The sequence below is a fragment of the Callospermophilus lateralis genome, chromosome X, assembly GCF_048772815.1.
Source record: "Callospermophilus lateralis isolate mCalLat2 chromosome X, mCalLat2.hap1, whole genome shotgun sequence".
Lineage (NCBI taxonomy): Eukaryota > Metazoa > Chordata > Mammalia > Rodentia > Sciuridae > Callospermophilus > Callospermophilus lateralis.
The window spans coordinates 238,900-254,911 of NC_135325.1; the positions used below are offsets into that span (position 1 = coordinate 238,900).

General features: G+C 40.8%; 1 protein-coding gene across 3 annotated transcripts in view; it reads left to right on the forward strand.

Annotated features, from left to right (window-relative positions):
- Clcn4 (chloride voltage-gated channel 4) overlaps positions 1 to 15,356 on the forward strand; it is a 73,730-nt gene extending 58,374 nt beyond the window's left edge. For all 3 annotated transcript variants that reach the window (XM_077106384.1, XM_077106383.1, XM_077106385.1), the window contains 2 exons: positions 845 to 1,061; positions 9,581 to 15,356. In XM_077106384.1, coding sequence (XP_076962499.1) covers positions 845 to 1,061; positions 9,581 to 9,671 — 308 coding nt within the window. In that variant the 3' untranslated portion in view covers positions 9,672 to 15,356. The remainder of the gene's footprint in view (positions 1 to 844; positions 1,062 to 9,580) is intronic.
- Positions 15,357 to 16,012: the final 656 nt, after the last annotated feature.

Below are 16,012 nucleotides of genomic sequence, written 5' to 3' on the forward strand. Positions count from 1 at the left end.
ATTAAAATTCCAACAGAAGGAAAATCGCCTTGGAGAAATATCTTGAGACCGATGGATTTGTTTCATGTGTGACTTAAAATAGCCTGGGTTTCTAGCACTGCATTAAGCTGTATTTCTAATGAGTTCCTGTTACCCTACTTTTCTTCAGCTTCACATGGCTTTGCCTACAGACAGAAATAGACTAATTGCTACCATAACAGTTTTACTATCTTTCTTTGAGAAATCTACAAAATGGCCCATTTTTAAGAGAGGAGATCCAAGGAATGGGGGGGATGCAGCTTTTCTGGGGTTGTTTCTTTGGTCCCAAGGGTCATATTTGGGATTGAGCTGCATTTTTGGGCTGTGAGCCTGGGCTGGTCTTATTGGTTTCTTGTTCCTCTTAGGATTCATAATGCCACTTAGGTCAGTTGTAAGTTAGTTTGTAAAAAATGTTGTTTTAAGGTCACTGGGCAGCTAAATGTGGTTTCTTGTCATGACAAACTTTAGTCCATGACGAGGTGAAGGAGTGTTTGGAAAGCAAGAATGAAGGGTTCTGGGCTGTTTGGGGTGCTCTGGAGTGCAGGAGAAAGCAGTGAATATCCCCAAAGGAACCATGTTGGTCAGGCCCATCTTGTAAGGCATCGGCAATGAATGGTCTGGTCACAGCAGGGGGTGCCTCACACAGCATTAGCTTAGAGAAATGCCAATTTCACAGATGTTTGGCTGAATCCTCTCATTAAGAATGTGTCATTTGCCCTTGAACCCCTTTTCTGTGGGATTCTGGGATGCTGTGTGGGGGATGGTAGGAGGGTAGTTATGGGAAGAATTTATATGTGGCTTATCTTTCCTACTTACCCCATTCTAGAGAATGCCAGGCAGAGGCAGGAGGGCATCGTGAGCAATTCCATCATGTACTTCACGGAGGAGCCCCCTGAGCTGCCAGCCAACAGCCCACACCCCCTGAAGCTGCGTCGCATCCTGAACCTCAGCCCTTTCACGGTTACAGATCATACACCCATGGAGACAGTGGTGGACATTTTCCGGAAACTGGGACTCCGGCAGTGCCTGGTGACTCGGAGTGGGTGAGTAGGTAGACCAGTATAAGCAGAACATGTACTGTGGCCAGACTTGGGAGAAAAAGATGACTAAGACCTGGTCTCTACCTTTAAGGAACTCAACCATCCACTGGGACAGACCTGTCCTTGACCCGAGATGCCAATAAGCTGTGATGAATGTATGGAGAAGTAAATGTAGAGGGAGCTTTGGAACTTAGAGCAAGGTGGCCAGTGCAGCCTGGAAAGGTAGAGGAAACTTCCAGGTTAGACTACTCTCTGGGCCTAGCCTGAAGGTTGAGTCAAAAGGGGAGGAGCCAGAGGAGAAGGGCTTGGTGTTGCTTTTTCTACTGCCATATGACATTTGGGTTATGGAAGAAGGTACAGCTAGTTCTGCTGTAATGTAACATATGTTCCTCAAAACCACAGAGCTATCCAAAATAGAGCAGTGAAAACCATAGGACTTATGGGGAAAATGGAATTAGATACATGATATTCAAAAATTTCATTAGTGATATATTTTTTTAAAAATGAGCTAGGCATGGTGGCACATGCCTGTAATCTCAGTGACTCAGGAGGCTGAGACAGGAGGATCCTGAGTTCAAACCCAGCCTTGGCAACTTAGTGAGGCCCTAAGCAACTCAGCAAGACTCTGTCTCTAATAAAATACAAAAAAGGAAAAAATATATAAAAGGGCTGGGGATATAGCTCCGTGGTTAAGTGCCCATGGGTTCAATCCCTGGTACCAAAAACAAAACAAAACAAAACAAACCCCCCCAAAAACTGAGATAAGAACACAATAAAAATGGTAGTTTTACAACATTTTGCACATGTTAAATGGTTAGGAAATATTTGAATATGACAATATGTCACTTAACCTTGAAAAAGACCTGAACTTGACTGTGGAACAGACATCTGAAGGACTACATCTTGTGACTTGGAATAGGGGCAGTTATCACAGCTAGATGAATGGCTGTGGCTTCTCACATTCACGTGAACTGAAACAGTGTGTTCAAGGGTGTGCATATGTGCACTTTGTGTCCTCCAATGCCGCTGGGTTCAGCTGGGTGCAACTATCTCTGCTCTCCTGGTTTCTCATGGATGAAATCACACACGAGCAAATGCAAAATCCATGTTATACTCAGGTCATTCCCAGTGTGAAACAATGTCATCTTTACCAAACAAATGGTATTGGAGAATGAGATATTAGATAGCTTCTTGGCATTGTTTCTGCTATCATGCTCTATAGTGTGTGTGTGTGTGTGTGTATGCGCACGTGCATGTGCATGTGCTACTGGGGATTGAATCCAGGGGTGCTTTACCACAAAACTACAGTGTGAACCATTGTACCCGCCATGCAATTACTTTTGTTTTGTATTATTACAAACCAGTAAAGTATCAATAAAAAAGTCAAAGCACTACAACAGTGCTGGAGGTGCAGTTCTCCAAGGGCCATTCTTTTGTCTCAACATGTACCCCAAGTTCCACAGTTTCAGAAGCTTGGGTAGAGAAAGGGACTGGCTTGGTCTGCATGTCCTGGAACCTAAGTTATCAGTCTATTTCATTCCTTCTAAGCTGGGTATTGGCAATGAGGGAATGGGTTTTGGTGATGATAGTTTAGGCCTTTATAGAACCAAGAAGCTTAACTATCTAAAGTAGTTTACATTTCTGAAGGCAGTACACTCTAGTTTAACTTAGTATTTCTCAACAGGGGTGGTTTTGTCCCCTAGAGATGTGGGACAATGACTAGGGGCAATGTCAGATATCACAACTAGAGGGAGAGGTGCTATTGTCATTTGGTGGGTAGGAGACAAGGATGCTGCTAAACATCTGGAATGCCAAGGCAGCCCTCATCATCATCATCATCAACAACAACAACAACAACAACACAATGTGGCCCAAAAGTTCACTTGATATTGTGGTTGAGTGACCCCGATCCTGGACTGGATGTTATGGCTAAGCAAATAAGCAATCCTATCCATTCAGCTTTTTGCCTGCTGTGTTAGTAACAGGGATATAGGCTCTGCAAGAGATGAAATGTGCACAATCACCCAGAGAACTCCTAGCTGGCAGGAAGTATGTCCTTAGCTCTAACTGCAGCCAGAAGGGCATCTTGTACATAGGAGGTGCAATTAATAGGGAACAAACAAATTGGTCCTTGTATTTGAAGCTAGAGGTCATTTCTGCCAGAGAACGTTAAAGGAACTTTGTAATTTCTCAAAGTTGAGCCTGCCTAAGAATGGCCTGGCAGATTAAACCTCCAGGTTAAACCCAGTTTGCTGGGGTCCATTGCAGAGCTGCTGATCCCTGAGGTCTCAGGTAAGACCTGAGAATGTGCATTTTTAACAAACTCTCAGATAAGGCTGCTGGTCTAAGGACCCCAGTTTGAGAACTGCTGAAGTTTATTTCTGCATTTAGATTTCCAGCTCTTGGCATAAATACCACTGTGATCACCCTTGCCATCTCAAGTGTATAGCAGTTTCTTCTTTCCTTTAAAATAATAATCCAATGTCAGTTTTCATTGGAATTTCCAGTGTGGGCAGGAAATTCTGCCTTAACACCCACTCTCACCTCACAGAGCCCCATGAGGCTTTCCTGAGAAGATCTGGGTGCCGAAGTTGGCTCCGAATGTTCTGTGAGAAAGCAAAATCATTCTCTCTGGCTCTACATATTTTAAACAAACACAGATGCTGCTACGTTAGTGCTGGCAAGGGATCCTTGTTTGCAGGGCCTTTCATCTTCATCTCCTCGGGCTTTCAGCCAGAGTGGGCCCATCTCAAGCCAGCTTGCGTTTTTGATGCGTTCCCTCACCATGTGCCTTCCCTGCTCAAGATGGCTGAGAGCCTGAGCCTGTTCTTTGACCTGGATCATCTTCAGGATTTCTCAGGGCCTGGGGCCTAAAGTAATCATGAAACCAGACCAGAATCCAGAGGAGTTTTGTCCCCAAAATGCAGGAGTCTAGGAAGCCTCCAGTGACCAAGAGCAAATTTGGGTAAGATTTGCCCTGTGAAGGTTCTAGAAAGGAAAAGCAACTAGAGGAGATGGTGGCAGATTTCCCCCAAACCCTACTAGGTGGTACATTGGGTCTGGTTAGGTTAGATTTCTCAGAAGAGCCTAGCTGCTCAAATCTGAATTATGTTCTTGGTCATTATCTAGCCATTTATGATTCACTGAATTCACTTGATCTGCCACCCAAAGGGGCTGAAAGTTCAAACACTTGATTTAAATCAAAGAGAACATTTCAAGCCACTAATGAAGTCTACAGGATTTGATGTTGCCTCTTTTGGGGTTGATGTTTAGCTTTCTTCTATTGTAATAATTACTCTTGTAGACCCCTGGCACAATTTATGCCCACACCCAAGTCAGCACCTGAATTAATAGTTTCACAATGTTATTGTACCTAACATAACTTTCAGACAGAGGAAGTGAAAAGGTTTTTGGAATTGTAAATGCTTGGTTTTTGGTTTTTGATGTGAGGTCTCTGTGTTGCCCGGTTGGGCCTGAACTTCTGGACTCAAGCGATTCTCCTGCTTCAGCCTCCTGAGTAGCCAGGAGAACAGGCCTCTGCCACAGCATCTGGCTATGCCTCATCTTTTGATACTGTCTCCATAATAAAGACAAGGAAATGAAACCCAGGCTTTATAGATACGGGAGGGGGATGTGTGGAAGCATGTTGTATTTTTAGTAGAGTTCTTATCTTTGCAAATATGACACTAGTAGTCGTATTTTTTTGAAGAGACATTGGTGTAATCAACATTTTACTGAGCATCTATTTTGGCTGAGGGCTGGAGAGGATCAGAAAGTGTTTTTAAAAGAAGTCAAGGAGCCTGTTATCTGCTAAGGAATATGGACACAATTCAATGTAATTGATGCTACCCAAAGCAGGTGTTCCTGAGGAGAGTGTCCTAAAGCAGGCTTTCCAGTAGAAAATAGATGGCAGAAGCTGAATGAATGGTTTAAATTGAGGGTCTGTCCATTAGTCCATCAGCTGCAGAGCCCCCTCCCACTGCCTAACAACCCCTGTGGATGCTCTGTGTGTGAGCTGATCTGTTTGTATCTGCTGTGATTTCACTCCTGATGACATCTTGCTTAGCAGCATATTATAAGTATAAGCTGCTGGCCTTATAACTGTCACTTTTTTTTAATTTTGAAAGAACTATCAAAATCCCAAACCTTGTGAATGTGAATGCTCGCATTTTTACACTTCCATTTACTGTTCTCTTGCCCTTCATTTTTATGCATTCTGCAGGAGGTCAGCGAATTCTTTGACCTTCCCTGTGTTTCTGTCATTTAGCATCTGAAGGGTCATTGTATAGCCCCTGCGGTCCTGCCTGATTTATTTATTTTACAGCATATTGAGATAATTCACATACCATACAATTCACCTATGTAAAATGTTTAAGTCAGTAGTTTTAGTAGAAAATGAATTACTACCATCAACTTTAGACTATTTCTATTACAGTATAAAGAAACCCTGTACCCCTTAGCTGTCACCTCCTGTACCCCAGCCCTAGGCAACAACTAACCTACTCTCTGTTTCTGTGGATTGTTCCCTATTGGATCTTGTGTGTAAATGCAGTCATATCCTATGTGGTCTTGTGGCTGGCCTCTTTTACTCAGCAGAGTATTTTCACAGTTCATCCATGTTGAAGCCTGTAACAGTACTTCATTCTGATTATGGCTGAATATCATTTGTTGTATGGATAGACCACATTTTGTTTATTCATTCTTCTATTGATGGACATTTGGATTGTTTCTGCTTCTTGGCTGTTATAAATAATACTGTTACGAATAAGACTTGTGTGCAAGTTTTTGTGTGAACATATATTTTCATTTTTCTCAGAGGAATTGCAGAGTCATGTGGTAAGTCTATGTTTAACTTTGTTTCCTTCCTTCCTTCTTTCCTTCCTTCCTTCAGAGATTTAATTCATATACCATATAATTTGCCATCTTAAAGTATATAATTCAAGGGTTTTTGATATATTCTCAAAGTTGTGTTAACAATTGCTTTGTTGTAAATCCAGAACATTTTCATCACCCCCTAAACCCTTTTCCCATTAGCAGTTACTTCCTATTCCACCCTTCCCCCAGCCACTGCCAACCACTAATCTACTTTCTGCCTCCATGGATTTGTCTATTCTGGATACTCATTATATATGTGGCATTACATGATATGTCACCTTTTGTGATTGATCCTTTTATTTAGCATAGCTTTTTCAAGGTTCACCCAAGTTGTAGCATGTGTCAGTACTTTTTATGGTTAAATAGTACTCCAATGTATGGATGTTTATCAATTCATTAGGAGATGGACATTTAGGTTCTCTTTACTTTTTGAGGCCCTAAGAAGTAAAACACTTAAGATCAAAGGGAATTGGATACAGAGCCAGTCCTATCTGGGGAACTACCAAGGACCTTTGGTGGAGGACCATGCCAGTCAAACCAGAACCCAGAGGACATCAATGTTCTCTACACAACAGAAGAGGGGAAGTATACTGGGGGGCAATTTGAAGATACCCAGCATCATCTGTGAAGATGCACAATCCTGAACTATTGGAGAGCATCCTATAGAACCAGATTAGGACTCATTTGGCTTCTGTCACATAGGAGTCCTTACTAGGGACTCTCATTTGTCTTTAAATAAGGCCCCTTCCCAGTATTAGAGTCACCTTTCCTTGCTATCACTGCTCCATTAAAGTTAATTATTTTCATGAGAACAAGAACAGATTGTATCTGTCCCCAAGAATAAACCTCCTTTATTTACCTGGACCTCCAAGCCTTTGCCATGCCTTGGGCCTGGAGGCCTGGGCAACTCTTCTCAGCAGCCATATGTGGCTGCCAAGGCAAAAGAGAAGCTCTGATGAGATAGAGGCTCACTAAAGCTTCCATAGAAGCCAGGTGAATTGACAAAGTATTGGGTAATAGTGTCCTTGAGAAAATGTTTAGCTCTCGTTGAATGAATGCAATTGACCCCTAAGTAACTAAGACAAATCAGGATGGAAAAGGGGGGTTTTTAGAACCACCAGCTGGACCCAGCATTATTCCAGTGCATGAAGACCAGATCTCTTATTGGGTCCTGATTCCCTCAGATGGGTTTTCCTGGAAGAACCCAGCATCTCACTACAGAGAATGATAATGTTCATTTCTTTTGGGGTCATCTTATTCAGGATTATACCAACATTTGGGAGGAACAAACTAGGTCTATTTAAATTAGCTTTATGCATCTTACATGTTTTAGAATTTCTCATCGTCTAGAAAGAGAAATATTCCAAAGGTGCTGTGGCAGCTGAATGCAGAGGCAGCTGAACAGCTGTTATGGGCTGAATTGTGTCCCCCACTTCTAAATTCCTATGTCGAAGCTGTAAGCCCCAGCATGATTGTATTGGGACACAAGTTCTTTAAGGAGGTAATTAAAGTTAAATGAGGCCATTGGGGCAGGACTAATCCAGTAGGACTCAAGTCCTTGTAAGGAGAGGAAGAGACACAAGGAGTCTATGTGCACAAAGAGGCCATGTGAAGACACAGAAGATGACTATGTTCATCTCTAAGCCAAAGAGAGAGAGAAACCAGCCCTGCTGGCACCTTGATCTGACACTTTGAAAAAATAAATTCTTTTGTTTAAGCCACCTCATCTGGTATTTTGTTACAGCAGCCCAGGCTGACCAACACAGAAATGCAGTTTGGCAGATTTGGTGGAACAGCATCTTGTTTTATGGGGCATCTTCAATTTTACTGCATTGTGATACATTTTAGAGATGTATTTAAAATAATGCATTATGACCATAAAGTCAAGAAGCCCTAAAGAGCTTGAGTGAAAACCCACAATTCCTGGCTCTATCCACCTTCACCACCCCTCCACTTGTTTTAGGTGACCCGTGGTGTTTAGCATGTTTTTAAAGACCCCTCTTGCTATTTCCTCTGTCCTAAAGATGTTCCTGTGGGATGAATGGGGAAGGGCCAGTGTTTCTTGTCTTCCCTAGTGTGACAGATGGAAAAACTCACCTAAGAAATAAATCCCATTTTCAAGATTGTTTAAGGTTCAATGTGGTCAGAGTCAAACAAGTCTGAATTCTAGCCTGTTTCTCTCCAGGTATAACTGATTTGAACACCCCTTTGAATCATTTTATCTCTTCTTCATAGTCGCTGTCTATAAGCGAAAGGTGACTCTGGCTAACTGGACCTTAATTAAAGAAATGGTGTTAGATTACACTTGTGTTTTCTGATTCTTTTTTGGTATGTCATCATTTTACAAAGACATAGAATAGAAACTTGGCAGTCTTACCATGGCTTTCTTCCTCATTACTCCCTCCTTTTGGGGTGTATATGTGTGATAGAGACACAGTGAGCAGTAATTTGCAAACTTATTTGGCAATGGAAATTTTTCTCCAAAGAAGTTGTGCACATTCCTTCTGTCAAACCTTTTACTGTATCCACAGTGCATAATTTATTCCTTCAGGTTGTCCTTTAAATTTTTAATAAAATAACAAAACAAGGGTTGCTGTGAATGGTTGTACAAATGGGCACTGCCTGATATAGGGAGTACTGTTTACATTGTGGTATGTGCGAGAGTGCTCCCCGGGATTGTGTGATGTACAGTTGAGGTGACCCTAGTCAAGGGACCCTGGTAAGTGCCATTCTTTTGATCAGTTGAAAGCAGTGGATTTTGGAAGGGGAGGCAATTTCCATACAGGGTCAGAGATGAATGTGTTATTCTTTATCCTTCTAGTAAGATAAAATTAAAAATATAATAATTTATCTCATTCCTAACATTTCTTTTACTTAAAATGTCTTACACTTGGAATTTCTGTGGTGTGGTCAGCTTTCAACAATGGCTTTCATGAGCACTTTTAAAATTGATTATATTATTGAAATTTAAGAGAGTGTATTAGTCATTGTAGTTTTATTGTAACAACAAACAAGCTTGCAATCTCAGTGGTGTAATGAAATAAAGGTTATTTTTCTCACAAGTTACATCTTACCATATTTCAGTGCATAATCATTGTGGATTTTATGCAAACATATTTTGCAAAAAAGTGGGGGGGTGACCTTTAAGAAAAAATTGTGCCAGTATTACTTAAAAATCATTTATTACTAAACTTCCTTTGGTGCAATATTAGAATGCCCAGAATACTTGTGAATATGTGTTAATGTGGTGGCAATGATTATGCACTGCAGTATGGTAAGCAATTTGCAGGTGTGGTCTCAACCACATAGTCACCCATGGCCCCAGGTCTTTGAATCTGGTGGCTCTTAAGTCAGACCTCTGTTCTCCAGAGTCTTTTCACTGGCTCCTTTGCCTCTGACTACCAGATGAGAAGGAATGAGGAGAAATGTGTAGGAGACCTGGGAGTGGCATCTGTTACCTTCACCCATGGACCATGGGTCAGACAGAGCTCACTCCATTGGCCCTACCCAACCACAAGGGAGACTGGTAGGCTGGTAAACTTTACCTATCCCTGTCCCTCAGTGAAAATGGCACTAGGGATTAGGGACAGGGATGAGTCCATATTGTAATGCTGACCTCTTTTTTTTTAATTTTCTTTCCATTCCAGGAGACTTCTTGGCATCATCACAAAAAAGGATGTTCTGAGACACATGGCCCAGATGGCAAACCAGGACCCCGAATCTATTATGTTTAATTAGCAACAAGAGAGCAATTTTGAGAACACACTGATAATATCATTTTAAAAGAAATAAATAAATGATATGTTACTATCCCCAATGAAAGATCTTGCATTAGGGCTAGCAGAAGCAAAAGCTTTGCTTGAAAGGAGAGGAAGAAGGATGAAACTTTTATAAAAAACAATAAAACAACAACAAAAAAAGCAAAACCACCAATGAATAGACATTTTATAGCTTTGAGCCTCTTACAAGTTTTGAGCTGTGTTTCTCCATGGGTGTGCTAACTGCTGTGGGGGCAAGTGGGTGGCATAAGAACCACGTGCTTCATATGAGGAGACAGAACACAAATGCCAAATGAAGAAGCTCTGACCCCACTGCTCAAGGCTGATGTTTGTAACTTCAGAACACATGTGAAGCTTTGAGTCCAAAAGACAAAGGGGTATTGGCATGTCAACATTCTTATTTATTATGATTCCTGATAATTTGCTGCTATGTTACTAAAATCATACTAAAGACATTTGCACTTACTTCATTGGAGGAGAAAAAGAAATGAAAGTTGAACAGTGAAAGCTGCAAGTGTGCTCCAGTGGGGTCTCCTCATGACTGGTTTCTTGCTCCTCTTCTCAGCCTGTTATTTTGCTTATTTATCAGTTTCTGAACCAACATCAGGGGAGCCACAATGAGTGTGAAGAAACCATTTCTCTCCACAATACTGGCATTTTGGGTCTGAATGATGAACTGTGGGAGCATGTAGTGCTCTGTGTAGTTTCCCCTTGTGCAAGCGGACACATACTTATTTTGAGGGAACACACACTTGATTGTTGATTTGCATCCCCATTGCATTTGCTTCATTTATTTATTGCTGTTGCCTGTGCTTTCTTAAATATTGATCAGTCTAGCACTTTCCATGTGTCATGGCCTATATGCTCCCAGCTTGTGATAAGTGTGTTTTAATTCCCAACTAGCATATGCAAGAGTCAAAATGGGCTACCGAGTATTACTACTTATTTTTCCTCTCAGGTCTTTTTAGATATGGCTGTGAAGAGGGTGAAGCACACGAGTTCTCAGTGGGAACTCTACCAAATGGATTGCAAGAGAACTACTAAATTGATTCTAAATCTGTTCCATTCTCTTCTCTGTGGGATGCAAAGTGTCCAGTTTTAATGTCTAAGCATGCACTTTCATACTAGCAATCATAGCACAGAAGGAGAGAGTTAAATTTTATATAGCCAATTTAAACATTGGGCATCTTTGTATTAGAATTTAACGACACATTTATTCTTTTAGCCAGGATGTCTGTCTTTTCTGTGAGAATGAATTAAGCTATGTTTTAGGTCCTCACTGTATGATCTGTGTAAAATTTATCCCACTTGTCCGCTTACTTTTACCTTTGTTCTTCCCTTTTCATTGAATCTTTCTCATCCTTTTCAATCTCATTGTCATTGGATCTTGATGTATGAAGTATGTGTGCTCTTGACTGCAAATAACAGTGAAGGACTGAATAAGAAACCTGGGAGATACACACCCCAGGATTGTCTGCATCATTTCACCAAGGATCAAACTCCTTTGGTAGTTTCCACTACCTTATCCTCTCTCCTTTGGTTTATTGCCTCATAGTTGCAAGATGGTTGCTGAACCATCAGGTATCATGTCTGTTTTCTAAATGGGAAGAGGGAAGAAGAGGCAAGTAACAAGGTGCAATGTCTATATCCAGAAAGCAAAGCTTTCTGTAACTTGGCTCCCCCTAGTGCATGAGAGTCTGGGAAGGAAAATTTTAGCTAGGCACATTACTCTGTGAATGAAATTTAGAGTCTCTCTCTTTTGTTGTTTTTTTATTTTATTTTTTGCTATGTGAGGGGTGGAACCCAGGGCCTCATGCATGCTAAGCAAGTGCTCTACCTGAGCCACATTCCCAACCCTAGAGTCTCTTAATGAGGAAGGGGGATTAGGTTTTGGAAGGGGATTGTCTCTGCCACAGTTTCCTCATATCCCTATCATTGCCCTTCAATGTCTTTTTACTCTCTCATTCTTGACAAACTCTTGCAAACATTCTTCGAAGCTTCTTGCTTCCTACTCCTTTTCTTAGATTTGACCTAGAATTCCTAACCAGAATCCATCATTTCTTAGCCCCAGTAAGAATTTTTATTTTGGATAAAAACCTAGCTACAAGTGGGTTTCTATGAAACGTTTTATTGTTATAAGAAAATACATCTTCTGTGGATTTAAATTTTCAAGTCACATCATGCTGACAACTATGGAAAATTTGTTTCTGCAATTAATGCCCCCTCTCCAAAATAACGTCTAATAGCCACTTCAGTGTGGAAATATCCAGTTAATAGCAGAGAATTTAGACTGTGGTCTTAGAATGAAATGCATTGTCTCATCCACAGCATGTAAATATTAAGAACAGATCTTAATCTTGGTGTTGTTACTGGGATTTCCACGGAACATTTGCAAGTGAAGCTGGCTTCTCCTGGACTTCAAATCCTGAATTCTTAAAGATTGCTTCATGTAGTCCCCTTTTATTCTCTTGTAGTATCACTCAGAGACAACCTGTAATAGGAAAGAGGATTAGTCACAGCCCAGCCCTATATAATCCAGAATGCCCTTGTAGCTGAAACAGGTAGCTTCAAAAAGAACATGAATCAGTGGAAAGAGAGCCAAAGGTCAGTGAGACCACAGAATTGCCTTCCAACCCAGCTGAGGCTGTGGAGGGACTGAGGGCATGGTTTAGATTGGGCCAAGGTTATCAAGAGGAAACTTGAGAGTTGTTTCCTTCTCCCAGTGCTTAGCACAGAGATGTTGGTGACTCATGGAAACGATTGTAAGAGTTATTGACTGAAATAACCAAGGCTTCTTTTCCTTTACAAGTTGACCCTCCAATCTGTTGTGGGGTTCAGACTCCTCAACAGAAAGTCAGGGTCAGACAGGCAGGTTAAGGTCAAGGGTGGGGATTGTAGTGGGGTTGATAACAGCAAATGACCTTTCTCCCAGGGAGCCCACCTCAGCCATGTGGTCCATTTGCCCACTGGCCAAGGTTTCACACAAGCTCTGTGGGGACCATACTTCCCTGCTCTTTGTCACTTTTTCTTAGAAAAGTACCCAGCTAGGGACTCTGAGGGTATTCACGGTATCCCAATGCAGAACTTCAATCTACTTTCTCTAGTTATCTGATGTAGAGAACTGGGACATGAAGTTGAAATGTACATCTTTTAGAATAATATATTTTTTTTCTTTTCCAAAACCAAAGGCTTTGGGCATTTGCTGAACTTTCTGGATCAGTTTTTATTGTAAAAATCATAAACACATGATAGAAAAGGAGTTTTCTAATGAGACACATCACCTACTTCTTGCTCTCCCTTCTGATTACTAAGGGAATGGGTTGTAGGACACCAAAATAAAGGGAATCCCGAAAATGATATGTGAATTTTTTTCTAAGTGTTTTTCAGTGCATCTCTTGGGAATGCTGATGTTCCTTAGGGAAAGGTAAATGTGCTAGAAGTAAAGCATCCAATATTAAGTGCTTGCTGTTACATAGACATGCAGTCTCAAGGTTCTCTATTCAGTAATTCCTAAAGGCCTTGTAAAAAAGAAGACTTGTAAATATACATTTTGAGCCCTAATAAGTCACAGACACCAAAAATTTTAGGCCAGTTTGTTTCACTTAGGTGAGAACTGATTACTTTAAATTATTAACATGTGCAAATTCTGCTTGGAATTCATCATCAGGTGCTGAGCTGGAAAAGACGAGAAACTCAAGGAAGAGAACTATTGAATTTCCATGTAACTGTAATATTATGCTTTCATTTTAATTTTGTGTGGGCAGTGTATTATCAAACTGGGCTTTTAACCTTTGAAATGATTTGCACGAAGAGGGAGCCTGTATATCTGACCTAGGAAACATTAACCAGATCCCATTTTCACTGGTGCAGAAATAACTATTTATTTGCCGTCCTTAGGTGTTCTGGGAATGAGCCTATGTGTGACTTTTATGAGATATATTCACATTTGGTGTCGGAACAACCACATGGCAACATGTCGGCTCTTTTTTATTGTACCACTCTGCATAAATGTTGGCACCTTATTACAAATTAAATGTTTGAACTCTATTTTTAAAAATAAAACAAGCACAGAATCCTCAAAAAAAAATGTTGTAAATGAAGAGATACTGATTTCATAGCATGTTTCTGCCCAATAGATCCTCTTGAAACCTGGTCCTGCTGACCAAGCGTCCAGCAGAGTTAAAGACACATCCTTAAGATTGTCAACAGATTGTGACATCAATTTGGTTGGCTTTACAATCCCTTGCTCTTGGCTGCATGGGCAAGGAGCAAATAAAAATTCAGACTGGCGCCAGGCACAGAGACGGGTGTCTATAATCCCAACTACTTGGGAGGTGGAAGCAAGAATATTATAAGTTCAAGGCCAGCCTGGGCAACTTTGTAAAACCTAGTCTCAAAACAACAACAACAAAATAACTCAGACTGTGGCTTTAAATTTCTAAGGGTAGAATAGGACCGCTGTCCTTAGATCATTTTTGTGTCTTCTCTTTGTTGGAGGCTGGGGAGTACAACTGAGTGTAACATTCATTCATTCTTTCACCCTTGAAACAGAACTTTTTCTATTGATTACCTTGAGGATTACAAGGATTTGAATTATGTCCTTCCCCACTAGTTTTTTATTTAGAAAACTTTAAGGAAGATTAGAAAAAGAAAAACAAGGAAAGGAAGAAAGGAAAAAAGGAAGACTACATACCCTTGACTTTGCCTTGCAGTTACAGAAGTCTCCTGTGATAAGGGAGGGAACAAGCTGTGGGGACAGCTGGGTGAAGGATAGCCTCAGCAGAAGGGACAGCACTTGTGAATAAACTGAGATGCAAATGGGCCTATCCTTCTGGGCCCTACTAGGGGTGAATGGCTACAAGATATGTGGGGGCTCTGGAAGGAATGGGTGGATTTTAATTTGGTTTTGTTTTCCCTTTGGGAGGAGGGTAGACATAAGCAGATGCCTTAGGATCTTGAAGAGCCACATGAAGATCTGGACTCACAAGCCTTTCTGGCAATTGGACAGTAAGTCTGGAAGCCAGAAGTCTGGTAAGGAGGCTGTTGCAGAAGATGAGCAATAGGGAGATTGCTCCAGAGAAGTTCTTGAATTCTGCACATATTTCTAAGGAAGAACCAACAGATTTGCTGGTGGATTGGAGGTAAAGTGGTACAGCCAAATTGACATTTACTGATATGGGCTAGGTGAAGTAAGGAGCTCCATCTTGGACATGCTGCATGAGGGATATCCAACAGACATCTGTCCCCAGAGTTCAGGGGGATCAATAATGTTGGAAGGAGAAACCAAAGTATTGACATATCGGTTGCATTAAAAGTCATGCCTAGAAACTTCTTAGGTCTAATGATATCCTAATAGCAAACAAAACCAACATTCGAATGGAATTTCAATATTGAGTTTTCAGGGAATCTCACCAATGTTAGATGACAGCAATGTTGCATTTGAGTTACAGCTCTGTTGAGTTTTGATTGTTTGACATTGTCAAGGCATTGAACCTCTCTGAGCCTGGGTTTCCCCATTTCTGTGGAGCGGGCTACTGCTCTTGACCCCAGCATGGCTGTAAGAATTAAACTAGATAATCACTGTAAAGTACTTGGCATGGAATATGACCATGCAAATGGTAGCTATTATCATTTTCTCCCACTATGAAGCTCTCTCATTACCTTTAATTAGAAATTAAGTTTGTGTTGTTAAAGGACATATAAAAGTTTAGTTTAATTATAAGAGCCCCAAAATAAACAGATTGGGTTTGCTAATGCCTCTCTTAACTCCTGCAGTCATTTTTCCAAAACACAAACAAAACAAAATGAAAACACACACACACACACACACACACACACACACACACACACCTCAGATCTCAAGGGTTGTGAAAAAAGTTTGCCAACTCCAAATTAACAGGAAGTTATAGAAACAATTTGGAAGAAAATTCCATTTTTTTTTCTGTAGCTTCATATTGTCTTGGAGAGAAGAAAAGAATAAACAAGTATGAACACTGCACTAGCCATTGATTAATTTAAAATTTGGAGCAAGAGTTCATGAAACACAAGAATGTGTGTAACTTGCTTGTTTTTAGACAGCATAAAACTCAATACTCACCCACTACACTTTCAGACAAACAACAACAAAAAAATCTCTCCAGCATGGTGTTCATGTAGAAATGAGTCTGTTAGTAAAGCTCATGGAAAAACAGCCTTTTGTGAGTGTTGTATATTTCCCTTTAACATGATATAGCTATATCCCAAAGAGGGATGATGATCAAACAGGATTTGTCCCCAAAGTGACAACCCATCAGTCTTAAT